The sequence below is a fragment of the Gobio gobio genome (genome assembly GCF_949357685.1).
Source record: "Gobio gobio genome assembly, chromosome: 1".
NCBI classification, from domain to species: domain Eukaryota; kingdom Metazoa; phylum Chordata; class Actinopteri; order Cypriniformes; family Gobionidae; genus Gobio; species Gobio gobio.
In genome coordinates this window covers 67,023,465-67,040,544 of record NC_137097.1, presented here as the reverse complement: position 1 = coordinate 67,040,544, position 17,080 = coordinate 67,023,465, and the positions used below count along the sequence as shown (strand labels likewise).

The 17,080-nt window shown below is 36.7% G+C and overlaps 2 protein-coding genes across 4 annotated transcripts in view; both read left to right on the top strand.

Annotated features, from left to right (window-relative positions):
* The window catches only part of xpo6 (exportin 6), a 47,942-nt gene extending 39,681 nt beyond the window's left edge, over positions 1 to 8,261 (top strand). Inside the window, exons 22-25 of one of the 2 annotated variants that reach the window (XM_079829112.1) lie at positions 563 to 724; positions 1,380 to 1,478; positions 4,606 to 4,836; positions 7,488 to 8,261. In XM_079829112.1, the coding sequence (XP_079685238.1) occupies positions 563 to 724; positions 1,380 to 1,478; positions 4,606 to 4,836; positions 7,488 to 7,589 (594 nt within the window). In that variant the 3' untranslated portion in view covers positions 7,590 to 8,261. Of the gene's footprint in view, positions 1 to 562; positions 725 to 1,379; positions 1,479 to 4,605; positions 4,945 to 7,487 lie in introns of both variants that reach the window. The other variant, XM_079829113.1, reaches the window with a different exon arrangement.
* Positions 8,262 to 11,443: 3,182 nt separating this feature from the next.
* The window catches only part of nme4 (NME/NM23 nucleoside diphosphate kinase 4), a 34,669-nt gene continuing 29,032 nt past the window's right edge, over positions 11,444 to 17,080 (top strand). Inside the window, exon 1 of one of the 2 annotated variants that reach the window (XM_079828555.1) lies at positions 11,444 to 11,997. In XM_079828555.1, the coding sequence (XP_079684681.1) occupies positions 11,880 to 11,997 (118 nt within the window). In that variant the 5' untranslated portion in view covers positions 11,444 to 11,879. The remainder of the gene's footprint in view (positions 11,998 to 17,080) is intronic. The other variant, XM_079828556.1, reaches the window with a different exon arrangement.

The following is a 17,080-nucleotide window of genomic DNA, read 5'->3' as shown; positions in this document are numbered from 1 at the left end:
GAAACAATACAAAGAAAAGAAATGTACACAAAATATAATGCGTGAAGTGCCTCGCTGGGACTTTCAATTCAATTTTACTTGCAAAAACTGTGAATTTGACAATATTTTACAGTAAAATGACATGCATGATGTTAAACCATTCAGTTTTTGACCATGTCTCGTAAAATAACGGCCAGTAAACCAATTATTAGTTTTTACAGTAGCATTTTTCTTTTTTTTTCCTGTAAAAATTACAAAAAAAATTGAGTGTAGCAGAACATTTAATACATTAGCATTTACAAGACAAACATTAATCATTGTCTAGCAGAACAAAGAGTTTAGTGATTTAAAGGTACATTAAAGATGGAATATTATAGTATTTATTATAAATGATTTATCAGTGCACATAATTTCCAATTCCAGGCAAAATCAAGTTCAGCCCTTTTTTTTTTTTTGTGGAGAAGCAGCTTCACTCGGACATACGTCACAATAGAGAAAAAAAAGATTATTGCAACTATTGTTCCTTTAAAAGTTCTTCTTTGTGGAAGCTGTTTAATCTCATCTCCATGTCTGTGTCCTGCAGCGTTCCTGTCCTGATGTGAAGGCTGAGATGTTTGAGCTGCTCTTCCAGATTCTTCATCAGAACTGGAGGTTCTTCTTCAAGAGCTCAGTGTTGAGCAGCGTCCAGAGAACCGGAGCGGAAGAGCCCATGGAGAACCAAGCGCAGTTCACTGCTGCCATGCAGGTATCGAGCGCACACGCATAAATGCATGTCTTAACCATCAGGAAATACACTTCGATCCACATGAAAGAGAGGTTATGCCCTGACGAGTCATTTTGTTGGACAAAAAGAAATTTGACTGTTACAATTTTTGTTTTATTATGTTTGGCAATATTATTTTAGTTTTATTATAGTTTTAATATTTCTTTTAATTAACTAAAAATAAGAAATTTAAAAGCTTTCATTTTAGTTACATTTTTAGTAATTTTGTTGTGCTCTTTATAAATATATATTTTTTTTTTATATATCGCTATTGAAGTTTTTTTTTTATTTTATTTCAGTGTTTAGTTTTTATTTATTTCCAGTTAATCATTTTAGTCCTTCGACTGATTTCAGTTTATTGCCAAGTCAACATTTCATTTTTTGTTTAGTGTTTTCAACTAATATTTTATATTTTATTACAATTAACAGAAACGTTTTTAATAGTTGCAATTTCAGTTTCGTTTGTCAATAATAAACCTGATGTTTGGTCCTGAAATCTCATTGGTCCAAAAATCATGTTCCACATAGCTGTATATTATTTGGTTGTTACCAGAATCTCGTTACATATGATTCATATGAAATAGTAGAGCTGGTGTGTGTGATTTTTGTGTCTGAGCATCGTGTCTTTGATTTGCAGGCATTTGGTCAGTCTTTCCTACAGCCGGATATTCACATCTTCAAACAAAACTTGAGTTACCTGGAGGTCCTGAACACCAAACACAAGTTGTACCACAGGGTAAGACACACTGATGTTTGCGTACACTTGCTCAAATCAGGTTATTGAATGTAGTGAAGATAATGCAGCTTTTAAATATTAATTAGCAAAAAAGTGCAATATTATCTCATTTGATGATGTGAACACCTTCCATCATGTGTGTGTACATATATTTATTAGTGCTGGGAATCGATTAAAATGTTTTACTAATTAATCACATTTGTTCTGTAATTAATCACGATTAATCGCAAGTTTTTAATATTTTGATATCGTATTTCAGTTCCTCTCCAAATTAATGAAGAAACAATTTAAAGACAGTATATTTTAAATGTGTTGTAATGACATCTTTTTATAAATGAAGGCCAGTATCACTGATAATGTCTCTATGAAACATAAATGACGTTATGTTACAGTATTACTGAAAGCTCCCAATTTCAACATTTATTAGGCTTTAAAAAAACAAATTTTAATTTATTTGAACTTAAAACAATCTTTACATAAACCCATTATAATAAATATTATATTTACACGTGGCCTTCCCTGTTAGACATAGTCTACACAGATATAGAATAAAGTTATCAAACACCTTTCTGAACTGCATAAATAATAAATTAAATATAGATAAATCATCATTAAAGCTACAAATTTCTCTGTTCCCGTTGTTCTGTGATGAACATTAATGACAGGCATCATCAGTGCTCCTGTCACTTTAAGATCGGCCGCTGACGAAACATGACGCGCATCTGACGCGCTGTCCCGCGCATCTCATTTTCTCAAGTTCATTTAAGACGTTATTTAACTCATTTAAGACTCCTAATATGAGAATACTCGACAAAACTGGCATTTTGGCAAAATTCTCTGTGTTGTTGTTATTGTTTGTTCAAGAGCAAAAGACAACACTGTGTGAGTTGACTGGCGCGAGTCCGTCTGTGTGTTGAGTGTGTGTGTGTGTGTGTCAGGGTGTCCCAATGAGCTGACAGACGCAGCCACACAGACAGGACATTGACATACAGCGCGTTCTCTTGTCTTGATGCATGTATGTATGTATATATAATATGAGAGATTAACATTTTAATCGCACCCTTTTGTGCGATTAAATTGCGATTCACGTGCTTCAGTAATTTATTTGCGTTAAATTATTTTAATGCGTTAAGGATTTTGAATGAATCACATGCTTTAACGTTGACAGCGCTGCTGTATCTGTATAGAGCTTAAAGCACAGTATGTATGATTTTTGGATTGAAATATCCAAATACCACTAGAACTATGTTATATATTTTGTTGACTTCCACGAATGTTTAAATCCAGAGAAACAAGCAATTTTAAGCAGGACACGGACCGTGTCTGTGCGTTGCTTATCAATGACATACCCGTGTTACCCTTGATTTCTGGTTTTATTTTATATATATATATTATATATATTTATTTATATAGACACCATGGAAAAACCAAAGCTTTAATATATTATGTATTAATCAAGGTGTCATCAAGCTACGCCTTTGTCTTGAATAAATGACCTCTAGCGGCAAAAAATGTCATATTGTGGCAATTAAAATATGGCCAAATACTCCATTTAATGTCAAAGAACTACATAAACACAAGTTTCATTATTCATTCTGCCGTTTGGATGTAGTAAATCAGCCACAGATGTAGCAGAACACATCTGGGTCATGTGTATATTTTCTTCTGCCACTGGCCATAATTCTAGCCTTGAAACCAGGATTAGTCATGAAATAATGTCATGCATGTGAAAATCAGCTGATTGTATGCCGCCTCTGAGGGAGATGAGAATCTGTGGCACTTTTTTTCGGTGGTTTAATGGATAATACAAGACCAATAATACTTGTGCGCTAGAGCAATTTTTGGAATCAGCACCCCAAAATGAGCATGAAACAATTATTGGATTTCATTTAGCAAATATGATGCAGGGCGGTGTAATCAAAGGGCAAATTGTGTGCTGTGGTTTGGTCAGTGATGTGTGGTCGTCAGGGTTAATTTTGACAGCAAATTTTGATTTAGTTTTAGTCGTAGTCTTTTGACTAAAATGCCATTTAGTTTGTGTCATATTTTAGTCACCTGAATTGTTTTTAGTTTTAGTCTAGTTTTAGTCGACTAAATATCATAAGATTTAAATATCATAGATTTAGTCTCCTAAAATCTAATGAGTTTAGTTAAATTGTAATACATTAAGCATTTAAGCATTACATAACCGACTGTCACTTGAACTGACATTTTGACATCATTTTGTTTTTGACATTAAAAATACACGAAAGAGAGATCAATTAACTTTTTTGTTTGTTTCTTAAAAACATCTACCGTATATAGTTTTTATAACTTTGTATTCCTGTTTTAGTCAGTAGGCCATATAAGGTTAAGCTAAAGCTTCAAATTAGTTTGTTTATTTATTTATTTTATTTCAGTTAACATTTATTTAATTTCAAGTAATGAAGAATTTTTTGATGGTTTTAGTGAACTATTATAACCCTGATACTTTATTGAATGTGTGTCAAATACTGGTCTTTCCTCCTGACTATGAATGAAATGGGAATGAAATTAAATATAGTTTGTGTAACAAAAAATGTATATCTAATGCGTGACTTTTAATTATAAACAAGCTCGAAATACACCGGGACTCTTATTTTGAAATGTATATTGCAGTTGCAGGATGCTTCAAGTTCAGATGAGGGAGATAAAATATGCATTGTTACAACCGTCTAAAACATATTACTATATAAACATGGTAAAGTAAACATTGTCATTATTCATCAGCATTAGTTCATAAACAATTGGCTGGCATAAATGTGTGTTATTCATTGATTGTGAGCCGCTCTGGAGCGCTGGATTGGGGATGAGCCGTGTTTTCCAGCCGTTAGATCAGCACGGTCAACTCAAATGTGCGCATCTGTTACACAGGACATCAGTTCTGACTGGATCTCTTCCCTAATCGACCCTCCCTAACATTTTCTCTCGTTTTTATTTGTTGACGAAAAGGACAGGTTTTCGTCATAGTTTTAGTCATCCAACACTAGTTTTTATATAGTTATTGTCTCGTTTTCGTCAGTGAAAAAAGGTTGTTGACGAAAATTATGATGTAAATTATTTGTCAACGAAATTAACACTGGTGGTCGTGTGTGTGTGTGTATTTCAGAAGCTGTTCCGGAACTCCATGCTGTTCCACTTCATTAATGTCCTTCTGCAAGTGCTCCTGCACAAGAGTCACGACCTCCTCCAGGATGACATCACGCTGGCGCTCTACAACATGGCGGCTGTGGATTTCCAAGCGTTCTACTCGTCCTTCTTGCCGGAGTTTCTCAACGGCTGCCAAGGCATCGACCCACACCAACGCACAACGCTCGCCCGAAACTTCACGCCAGAGAGGGTGAGTGAACGTGACCGGTGTGATTTAATCTCTAACTTGAGTGGTTTTTTTACAGATGTGAAGGGATGAGACGTTTTCTGGCTGTCATGTTAGCCAAGCTTTGCAAATGTAATTGTTCACCATTTTTTCTTGCTCACCAAGACTGCATGTGATCATAAAAACAGTAATTTTGTGATTTTCTATGTGAATATATTGTAAAATGTAATTTATTCCTGTGATCAAAGCTGTATTTTCAGCATCATTACTCCAGTCTTCAGTGTCACATGATCCTTCAGAAATCATTCTATGATCATTCGGTGTTGAAAACAGTTGTGCTGCTGATATTTTTTCAACGGATGAATTTAAAAAGTCCAACAGAACAGAATTTATTTGAAATAGAAGTCTTTTGTAACATTTATAAATCTTGTGAAAGGTAATGCATATTCCAGGGTTCCCACGCTTCTTGAAAGTACTTGAAAGTTCTTGCATTTCAGACACATGGATTCAAGGCCTGGAAAGTACTTGAAAACAAACATAGGTCCTTGAAAGTGCTTGAATAAAGCATTTTGTTAGAGTAGCATGGTTTTATTACAAAAAATTGGCCTTCATGCGCTGCCAAAGCCAGAACAAAACAGCATTACTGGAGGAAGCTATTTCAATATATTTCTGCTGTTCCATAAGCGTCATCTACTGTCAAAAGCCGTATTCGGATGGTAATTGTTTCTCGTGGGGTCGTAAGGTATTTTCATCATTGTTAGGGGCTAGTCTGTAATTTTATTGCCGTCTGAATCCAGAATGTCAGTGTTTTTCTTCCACCACCCGCGTAAAAATCCCCGGGGAATGACCTACTGTTTTTAGACAAACACCAAGGTCTTGTGGTAATTTAATTGCCGTCTGAATCCACATATCGGAGTTTTCAAGATGAAATCACTTAAATTCGCTGTTTATATCCTTTTTGACCCCTGCAGCGCACTGTACGGTTGCGCTTTGCTGTAATTTGGATACATTTTAAAGATCTAGACTTTCATTACTGAAATGCTGGCAAGTATTTACAAGAGCAATATTTCATCACCGCTCCAAAAATAAAAAGAAGAAAAGCACGTAAACATTTGAAATGGTGTTAAATATGTGAAATATTTTATATGTGAAATGTGTGCCGGTCTTAAAAGCTTTCAAATTGATTTTTAAAAAGGTACATGTACAGGTGATTTTATAAATAATTTTGCATATTTTTAATGCCTAACAATTAACTTGTCCATTTCTTTTCATTTAATTGTAAAATTCATGTATACAATATTATCTCTATATTCTGATGTTTTAATTAAGTAATGATTTATAAAAAAAGAAAACTAAAACTAGTGTGAAATAAATGTTAAAAGCAGGAATTTTGTAAAATTGTATTTTAGCTGTCAGTTTATGCCTTATGGTGCGTTCACACCGGACGCGATTCACGTGAGGAATTTACATGTTAAGTCAATGCAGAGACGCGAAATGGCATTCTGCGGCGCGATTGAGGCGGCGCGAATGACGCGAATTGAGCATTTTGAACACGCGATTCGCGCAAATCGCTCAAGTTGAAAAATCTGAACTTTGGCGGATATTTCGCGCCGCGTTAACCAATCAGGAGCTTGCTCTAGTAGTGACAACAATGAGGAGAAAATCTGTATATTAATATCTGGTTCAGACAATATGATTATCACTGTGATAACATTAAATGACATGAAACACAACACAGTCTCTTTTTGTTACATGCAAGTTTATGTATGATCAATAATACAAAAGTATAAGTAAAAGGTATAATAAGCTACACATGAAATAAAGCAAACAATTCAGTCAAACATTCAAAGTCCGTGCTAGTCGGCTAATGTTACAACTGTATCGTACAGTGATAGCCTAAAAATAAAAAAGTAATGAAACTTCACTTTGCCCTCAGCCTAAACGATTTGCCAGGGAACACAACTCCGAAAACGCCAGATAAAATGTTCAAATAGGCACTCTTTATATAAATAAACCACAGATTAGAGCTTTGAACAACTACATTATCGCCTGAAAAAAGTCTTAAAACTACGTTTTGTCACACATTAACAGTAAATTTTAACAAAAAAAGACATGTAAACACAGCCCATGTCAGCCATTTCTCAACGAGAAGAGCCGCTGGCAGAAGCCCCTCCCATGACGCGAATTCGCGTCTGTTGTGCAGTGAATGTCACACGCGATTCGCGCGCGACTGAAGCGAGTAAACTCCAAATGTTCAAGCATCCACCTTCGCGCGATTAGAGCAAATTATTTGTGCGAATCACGTCCGGTGTGAACGCCACATTAGCGTTACTGCATTAGTGATAGACACAGGGACAGTAGGTATTTGATATATGGGCAGGAACACACCCACCTTTATCATATTTATTGTGCTTGATTTAAAATAAAAGGTGCTTTAAAAAGTCCTTGAAAGTCCTTGAATCTGGTGTTCATGAAAGAGTGGGAACCCTGAATATTCCCTTTTCCTCTCTCTCTCTTTGGAATTTAAAGCGCAAGACATTTTAATCCAGGTTTTGTCAGATTCACAAAACCTAGGTTGGATGATGTCATGGGGTGCGGTCATGCAGCGTGAACCGTCTTCATGTTTTAACATGCAAGTCACGTCTCCTTTTTTCCGTCTTTTCCACCCCTCACAGGACCTGCCGTCGTTTTCTCAGGGAGTGTATCGTATCGTGAATGACCTGCGCTTCTACAGACTGTGCAATGGAAGCCTTCCACCGGGGACGTTGAAATTATAGCAGCACATCACACCTGCCACACAGCCAAACCACGGCCCACCTTCTGAAGGACACGGATCACTGCTTCAGTGGTCATGTATTGCCTTTCGCCACGGGCCAGCCTGTGATCTCAGTGGCGGCGAAAAAGTTCTGAGAGCTGCAGGGCTATCTATCGTCAGCTTGTTTTATGTTTATTTCAGCTAGATTTTACACGTTGCCAATGATCAAGAGGCCAAAGTGGACGTTCTACAGCTGCTGTCGAGAAACTCGTCCAAAATGCGGGTAAAGACGCTGCGGTTTGGGTTCCACTGTTGCGTTTATTTCAATCGGAGCAGTGCTTTCCCAATTGCGTGTTGTTTTAAAAGGACTGGTGTAACCGAAAGCACACTTATTTTGTTGAAATGAACAGATGGTGTTTGAAATGCAGTGGCGTAGAGTTAAACGAACGCATCTCAAGACGCCGTCGTGTGGACTTTCCTGCGGGCTGTTGTTGAGTGACGCATTTTGCTGGAGTTCAGAATGGTTTTAAAGCGAAGGGGTGCAACGCAGAGCACTGAATTTTTCTTTCTCTTAAATGTCTGGTTTTATTGGCCTCTCCCGATTTCCACGGAGATGGGCTCTCACATCTTTTTCATATCATTCCATCCTGATCCAGGAGAAACAAACCTTCAATAAAGTTTTATAATGAAATACATTCTTTTGTCTTTCTTGTTTTGTTATGGTATGTGTTGTCTTGTTTTCTCACGCAAGGGCTACATGATTTGTATTTAAAGGAACAGGGTGACTTTTTGGGACTTTATCTTATTCGCCGTATCCCCCAGAGTTAGATAAGTCCATACACACCAGTCTCATCTCCATGTGTGCCATAACTCTGTCTGACACACCCACCGCTAGCCTAGCTTAGCACTAAGACTGGAGGTAAATGGCTCCAGCTAGCCTACTGCTCATTAAGTGACAAAATAATGACAACATTATCCTATTTACAAGTTGTGATGTGTATAGTTACATGTGTACTAAGATCGACGGAAAATGAAAAGTTTAGATTTTCTAGACCAATATGACTAGGAACTATTCTATAATTAACTATAATATAACTATAATACTAAAACTATAACTATAATAATCAAGGAGCTTTGTGCCGTATCATGGGTGCAGCGGCACAATGATATTACGCAGCGCCTGAAAATAGGCTAACTTCCGTCAACATAACCAACATGACAACCTGCTAGCACAGAGTGTGTGCTGGGGACTATTTTCATAGTTGATTATTTGATTATTACGCAGGAATGAGAGTATAGTTCCTAGCCATATCGGTCTAGAAAATCACAACTTTTCATTTTCCGTCGGTCTTAATACACGATGTAACTATACACATCACAACATGTAAATAGGAAAATGTTGGTGTTATTTTGTCACTTATTGAGCAGTAGGCTAGCTGGTGCTAAGCTAGGCTAGCAGGGGGTGCGTCAGACAGAGTTATGGGACGCATGGAGATGAGACTGGTGTGTATGGACTTATCTAACTCTGGGGGATACGGAGAATAAGCTAAAGTCCCAAAGTGTCACCGTGTTCCTTTAAACACCATTTAATTGTGGTTAAACATTCCCTCCAAACCAATCAACAAATCAATTTTCAGGTACAAATGTAGCAAACAACTTCAAATCAGTGACTGGATTTATTTTTTTTAAGTGCAAATATCCCACTTTTTTGGCAAATGCTATTTACACCAACTCCCCCCACTGATGTCTGGTTGAGACTGAGACAATTACGGAAGACACTGAATTGTTTACAGTAGTAATGGTGGTAATAGGGGTAGGGGTTAATAAGGGTAAGGTGTGTGGCGAGAAGTTTTGACGCAAATCAATCCAAGGTTAGAATCTTCCTTTCAAATGGTATCTGCCACTATTTAGAAGTATAAATGTCTAACTATTACACTTATTGCTAAGAAAATACTGCTATTTTTACATAGTGATATATTCTATTTAGACTATGTTCACTGTAAATGGCAGATTGCTAAGAAATGCTTAATATTTATTTGGCTTCATGTTTATGTTTTGTCTTTTCCCTGTGCCCTGATACCAGACAAATGCATCTGCATATGTCATAAGAAAAGCTATAAAAGATGTCTGCTGTGCTCGGTGACTGACGTCTGCTGATGACATGTGCTGTCTCTGCGTAAGCCGGTGCGCGGAGGTGTGGAAATACACTGACAGGCAGGTGGGACATTATATCATTGCATTTGGACTGAATGCAGTAATTGGACGAACATGTTTTGGTTAGTCAAGTTCCTCCACACCAAACTTGCTCATCGATGTCTTCATGAACCTTGCTTTGCTTTTATTGATAGAGAGATAGACAGATGGATAGATAGACAGACAGGCAGATAGATGGATAAATAGATAGACAGACAGACACAGATAGATATTGATAGATAGACGGATGGATGGATAGACAGGCAGAGACAGACAGATGGATAGATAGACAGACAGACAGATATATATAGATTGATGGACGGATAGATAGATGGATGGATAGACAGGCAGAGACAGACAGATGGATAGATGGACAGACAGATAGACAGACACAGATACATATAGAAAGATAGATTGACGGACGGATAGATAGATGGATAGACAGGCAGAGAGACAGATGGATAGATAGACAGACAGGCGGATAGATGGATAGATAGACAGATAGATAGACAGACAGACATACAGACACATATAGATATAGATAGATAGATTGACGGATGGATAGATGGATGGATAGACAGGCAGAGACAGACAGATGGGTAGACAGACAGGCAGATAAATAGATAGATGGACGGATAGATAGATAGATAGATGGATGGATGGATGGATGGATAGACAGACAGGCAGAGACGGACAGATAGATAGATAGACAGACAGACAGACAGACAGACGGAGATAGATAGATAGAGAGATAGATAGAGAGATAGAGAGATAGATAGAAATAAATAAATAAATAGAGAGACAGACAGACAGACAGACAGACAGACAGACAGACAGACAGACAGACAGACAGACAGACAGACAGACAGATAGACAGACAGATAGATAGATAGATAGATAGATAGATAGATAGATAGATAGATAGATAGATAGATAGATAGATAGATAGATAGATAGATAGATAGATAGATAGATAGATAGATAGATAGATAGATAGATAGATAGATAGAAAGAAAGAACGGGATCTTGTAGTAAAGTGTTACCTGGAGTCTAAAATCTTCTCATGCTAGTGTTAAATCACTGTTTACATCACCATGTGAGGCAAGTTGGGGCCAGTTCTTCCAGTGTGTGTGTGTGGAATTTAAATTGCAATAAATCTTGACCTCGTTTAAAATGACACATCTAATCATAAAACCAGACATACAGTCATGCAAATGACACAGTTTTCACGAGTTTAACTTTAACACATTAAAGCTGGAATACGAGAGCTCGACTGGTAAAGCAGGTAAACCGCGACCTCTAGTGGTAAATGGTAAATGGACTGCATTTATATAGCGCTTTTAACAGACCTAGAGCCATCCAAAGCGCTTTTACAGTGGTCCATGACATACATCAGGTCAGTCATGACAGATTTGCTGGAGGAAAGTTGGGTTGAAAGTTGAATTCTCTTAATAACAGTCACTTAATCATTTTTAATACCCTTCTCTGCTGTCTGTGTCACATTATCAGTGATCAAGGCTAAATTATTCACCCATCCTGTTATCAAACATCAGTTAACGGGATTGGGATTTCTGGAATGATCAAAAGCAGTCCGTTCTGGTTGTGTTTGTTCCCCAAAGACTAACATTTATTGTGTTGTCTCCCTGCCAGCGATCGATTAATGTGTGTTTGTCTCTCGGCCTCACTTCACTTTGGGGACAAAACAGCTGAAACAAAATGTCCCCTGAGGTCAAAATAATGTTCTTTATAGAGAATAAAAACTATTTAATGTTAATTAAGCTCCAAAAACGTATTATATGCGTTTGACTGTGCGTCTGTCTTTCACTGGTCTCCAGACAGGAAATGGTGTTAATTAGGAGGTCGTGTTTGTGCACGTGGTGACCGGTAATTGCGCTGTAATTTGCGGGTCTCTTCTTCCCAGGACACGCACGTACACGCGCACGCCACATATTAACTTCTACACTGCGACCGGTCGCTTGACTTTGACCCGTCAGGTGAATGACCCCGCGCGCGCGTGTCTGTGCAACGGTCCGGGGGTTTAAAGCGTCGGACCACTCTTAAGTTTTCGGAGTTGTAAAAGCGCTGCTCGGTGAAGTTGTGAGACGTGGTTGACCTGGAAATGAATATGATGGCAGTGAGACTTGCCCTCGGCGTCCATCATGTGGCGCGAGCGGCCACACGGAGTTCCACGCGCTCTTTGGGACACGGACACGCGCGCAGCTTCAGCAGTGACTCAGGTCTGTTTACATTCATCTCTCCGTGTGTGTGTGTGTGTGTGTGTGTGTGTGTGTGTGTGTGTGTGTGTGTGTGTGTGTGTGAAAAGAAGAAACCGTTTTAATGCAAAACATTTATCTTTAAGGAGAAGGTTTAGGACAGGGGAAATTAAAACAAACCATGATGATGCCAACGTTTACCGTGGAAAAAACATATTTGTGAATGATACCATAGCAACGCTACAGTAAACAATAACGTTAGAAAAAAAATGTAACGTTACTACGATTATTTTTGGACATATACCATGTTAGTAGGCCTACCTCAGAGTAATACATGATAAATTAATTTCAGTACCGTTATATTAGATTTGATATTATCATTGCTATTCCATGGTACATTTTGTAAGGCTGTTTAGTTCACTTTCTAATGACTAATTTCTCTTTCCTGATTATTTACTCGGCCCCATCTCATCCAAGATGTTCATGTCTTTCTTTCGTCAGTAGAAAATAAATTAAGCTTTTAAGGGAAACATTTCAGGATTTGTCTCCACACCATAGACTTCAATGGCAACCAAAATGTTGAAGTTTCAAAGGAAGGGCTCCAGAGGCTCTGCACGATCCCGGACGAGGAAGAGGGTCTTATCTGGCCAAACCATCGGTCATTTTCAAGAAAAAAATAAACGTTTATATACTTTTTAACCTAAATTGCTCATCTTGCGCTGCTCTGTGACGTGCCATGGATTGCGTAATCACGTCGGAAAGGTCACGCTAGACGTAGGCAGAAGTACCGCCCGTGTTTGCAAAGACTAATACAAACATCCTTTAGCAAAACAATTTAAGTGATTTTGAAGTTGAAGATGGAGTGTTTTTTGATGGTTTGGCCAGATAAGACCCTATTCCTCGTCTGGGATCGTGCAGAGCCTCTGAAGCCCTTCGTTTGAAACTGCATTGATTTGGATCTTCAACCTGTTGGTTGCCATTGAAGTCCATTATGTGGAGAAAAAATGGAATATTTTCCTCAACTTAATTTCTTTTCGACTGAAGAAAGAAAGACATGAACATCTTGGATGAGATGGGGGCGAGTAAAATATCAGGAAATGTTCATTTTTGAAGTGAACTAACCCTTTAAAATACCTCGATTATGTACCATTATGAACAGTGTTGGGAAGGTTATATTGGAGATGTAATCGGTTACAGATGACAAATTACCCTATTTAAAATGTAATAAGTAGTGTAGCTATTCAATTTTATTAAAGTAATAACATTACATTTGATAACGTTTCTCATTTCCAGCACTGCAACTCATTTTTATCACTCGCCATGGTGGCTCTCAGACAGGTTGTAGCTAAAGCTTTCATGTGGATTGATGTAAGTTGCAGATTCAAACAAGAGAACCAATCAAAAGCATCAGAATAGCATCACTTTACTAAACAGCCTTTAAATGTACAAATCAAAAACAGGCAAATCAACAAATATTATTCAACATGTATAGCTTTTTACAGACAATATTCAGATGTAACTCCCTTTGAAGCTATTTTCATAAGTTATACATTTTTTTCTCATTTTTTTTCATAAGTTATAAATTTATTTTGTAATTAAATTACGTAACTATAGTTACTCCTCAACACTGATTATGAATATTGTAAAAGTTCTATATTATGCTGTAAAATAATATACCATGGTATAACAATCTGACATGATCAGTTGGCTACTCTTATTTTTTTTTTTTTATCGATTTTTTTATTTATTTCTATAATACAAGTATGTGCTCAGTTTCACTATAAGCTGTCCTCAGTGATTGGTTAATTGTGTTATTGCGTCCTCACATGGGTGAGTGATGACTAGGAGCTCGTGCAAGTTATTGTCTCGCACTTAATAGATTTAGTTGCACAGGTCAAAATGGCAATGGCTTTCTGTATCACGCGCTGAAACTGAAATCAAAAACAATAATACAAATGCTCACGTCTCAAACCTGAAATCCACCAAAATGCACTGTATATTTTGCTTTGAAATCATGGTGATTTAATTTTTTGGGGTTATTATTGTTAACTAAAACTCTTAAATGCATTTCAGTTAAATGCAATAAAGCTGAAATAAAATATAAAAATTAGTTGAAAAAGTTAAAATTAAATGAAAAATGAGAAATGTTGCCTTGGTAGTAAACCAAAGTTAATTTGAAGCACTAAAATTATTAAAAGGAAGTAAATAAATCTAAAACTTAAATATAAGTTAAACCTAAGACAAAAGCACATAATAAATTACTAAAAGAAACTTAAAAAACACTGCATGTAAAGACCATGGTATATAAATATAATATTTAATCTCTCTCTCTCTCTATCTATCTATCTATCTATCTATCTATCTATCTATCTATCTATCTATCTATCTATCTATCTATCTATCTATCTATCTATCTATCTATCTATCTATCTATCTATCTATCTATCTGTCTATCTGTCTATCTATCTATCTATCTATCTATCTATCTATCTATCTATCTATCTATCTAGATATAAAGTACACTGTGCTGGGCAGATTATTATTTTTGTCCGTTACTTATTACAAATTGCATGCCGTAAATCTATATGACTAATTTTAGGGAATATATTCGGACTACCTTTTTTGATTACTTTTTATATTACTTTTGACCTAAAAATGTGTTGTTAAATTATTGAAACATTTGCTTAAAATCTCAGGGGTCTCCAAGTTAATATTTTTGGTCAAGGGGGTTTGTCTTGACAAAATAAGTTTGGGAATCCCTGCATTACTTGAACAAACATGAAAAAATCACTCATTTATTTACACGGTGGCCATTGCGAATATCAACAAATGGTATGAAACAATAGGGTTAAAATAAATGATGAATAATTTACTGTCATTGTGTGAATAATATGCAATCATGTAATCCATAAAAAGTAACACATCTGATTATGAGGATTTTAAAATGTAATATAGTCCATACGAATAACTGTGGGTGACCTCGAACTCCCTCCTCTTCACAGTGTGTGTGATTGGTCTGTCTGAAGGCCAATCAGAGTGTTGTATTGAATGCATCTTGGCAGCATATCGGGGTCAAAGTGAGCACATGAGTGTGTGTGCGTGTGTGTGTGTGTGTGTGCGTGCGTGCAGCCACCTTAATTTGATAAAGCTTCAAGGAATGACTGTAAGCGATCGCGTGTCTGTCATGTTTGCAGGACCTTTTCTTTTCTATAGAAATGGACTGTATTCCTGTAAGAGCAGGTCAGGCGATACACACCATTGGTCTGCATCTGCCTAATAATATCAGATGAGATCTCAGTCTGTATGCAGATTTCTGCTAAATGACCAATATTGAGAGACAGACACGACAGGAAGCTTTTAGTGTATAAAGTTTCTTCCTTTTATGTGTTCGGATCTCTGCAAATCTTATTCATCTGCACAGCATACACTCACTTTCAGAATAACATGTTTTCAAATGTATAAGAGATCTAATTTATCACACTTTTTTTTTTTTAAACAATTAATGCATAATAATTAAATGCTAAAATACCAAAAATTATTACAGTGGCCACAAAAAAAGTGCAAAATACATTGTTATTCTGATTTAAAAAATGCCAGATTAATGCATTTAGTAAATATCAAAGCAAGTGTAGTGAATAAAAATAAGTCGACACTTGAATCAGTTTGTTTTTATAGGGACAGTTCACCCAAAAATGTAAATTTATCCCATGATTGACTCACCCTCGAGTCTAGGGATCGACCGATATGGATTTTTTTAGTGCCGATACCGATTTTTTTTTCATCAGCCTTAGCCGATGACCGATACGTGCTGCCGATATTTGGAGCCGATACTGCTTTTGCTCGCTCAATTTACAACATAAAAATGACACAATGATCATAATGATAACGATTTAAAATTTACAATTTAAAAAAGGAACATTTATTGAACTAAAAAAAACGATATTTAAAAAATAGTAAAAACAGGTGAGGTAGAACAAGAAAAAAAAAGAGTTCAGTGGTGAAAATGAATATCTAAGCATAAATAAAATAATTACACTATTGCACACAGTATCAACAAGCAAGCAGCATAATAAAGTGCACACTGACTGTACTACACTTAATTTTAAAACTATTTACAACCTAGTCATTTAATAGTTAAACTCTAAAAAAAGCTGGGTTCAAAATAACCCAAGTTGGGTTGAATATGGACTAACCCAGCAATTGGGTTGTTTTGACCCAGCGGTTGGGTTAAATGTTTGCTTAAAACAACCCAATTGCTGGGTTAGTCCATTTTCACCTAGAGTGTAGGTGGACTTAACTGAATCTCTTGTAGAGCAACACCAGCGGTAATTCAGGAAAAAATCTCCCAATGCTCCTCCACGTGAAACTTCAGTCTTTCGACCTTTTACCATCGTGTCAATTCTCAATTGATTTTAATAATATGCGCGAGGGAGAGAGAGCAAGACAGTTTGAAGACGGTGAGAGCTGCCCTGTGGACGCCTGTCTGTAAATAATGCAGGGAAAAAAATATCGGCGAAACGCAGCAGCCTTGTATCTGCCGATACACTTAAAAATAGATATAGATATATCCGTCTAACACTACTCGAGTCATCCTAGGTGTAAATGACATTCTTCTTTCAGACGAATACAATCAGAGTTATATTAAAAAATGTCCTGGCTAATCGGAGCTTTATACTATACTATTTTATAGATAGAAATCACAGTTCAAATTGATTACGATATGTCCGGCGTCACGCCAGTTATGCTTTTTCCGTTATACGGTCCGCCGAAAGCTAGATTCTTTACTTTATAATGTTAAATATAGATATTTTTCATTGAGCTTTCATTGACTTTGTATTGCGTGAGGCGGCCTCCTTGTCATTTCTGTCTTATAACAAAAAAAAAAACAGTCACATAATCAGCTTTTAGACATTGTTCTAAGTGTACAGCAAACAGGCTAAACAAAACCCAGACGTTTTTATAAGCTGTTGACCCAAAAAACGAGCGTTTAAGGACACAGAAGTGGACACAGATCGTTACATGTTATATTACACTGAGAACTACGCCCACTAACGTAATCAGCGACAGGAAATATCATATATAAAACTGACATTTGAATGTTTGACTT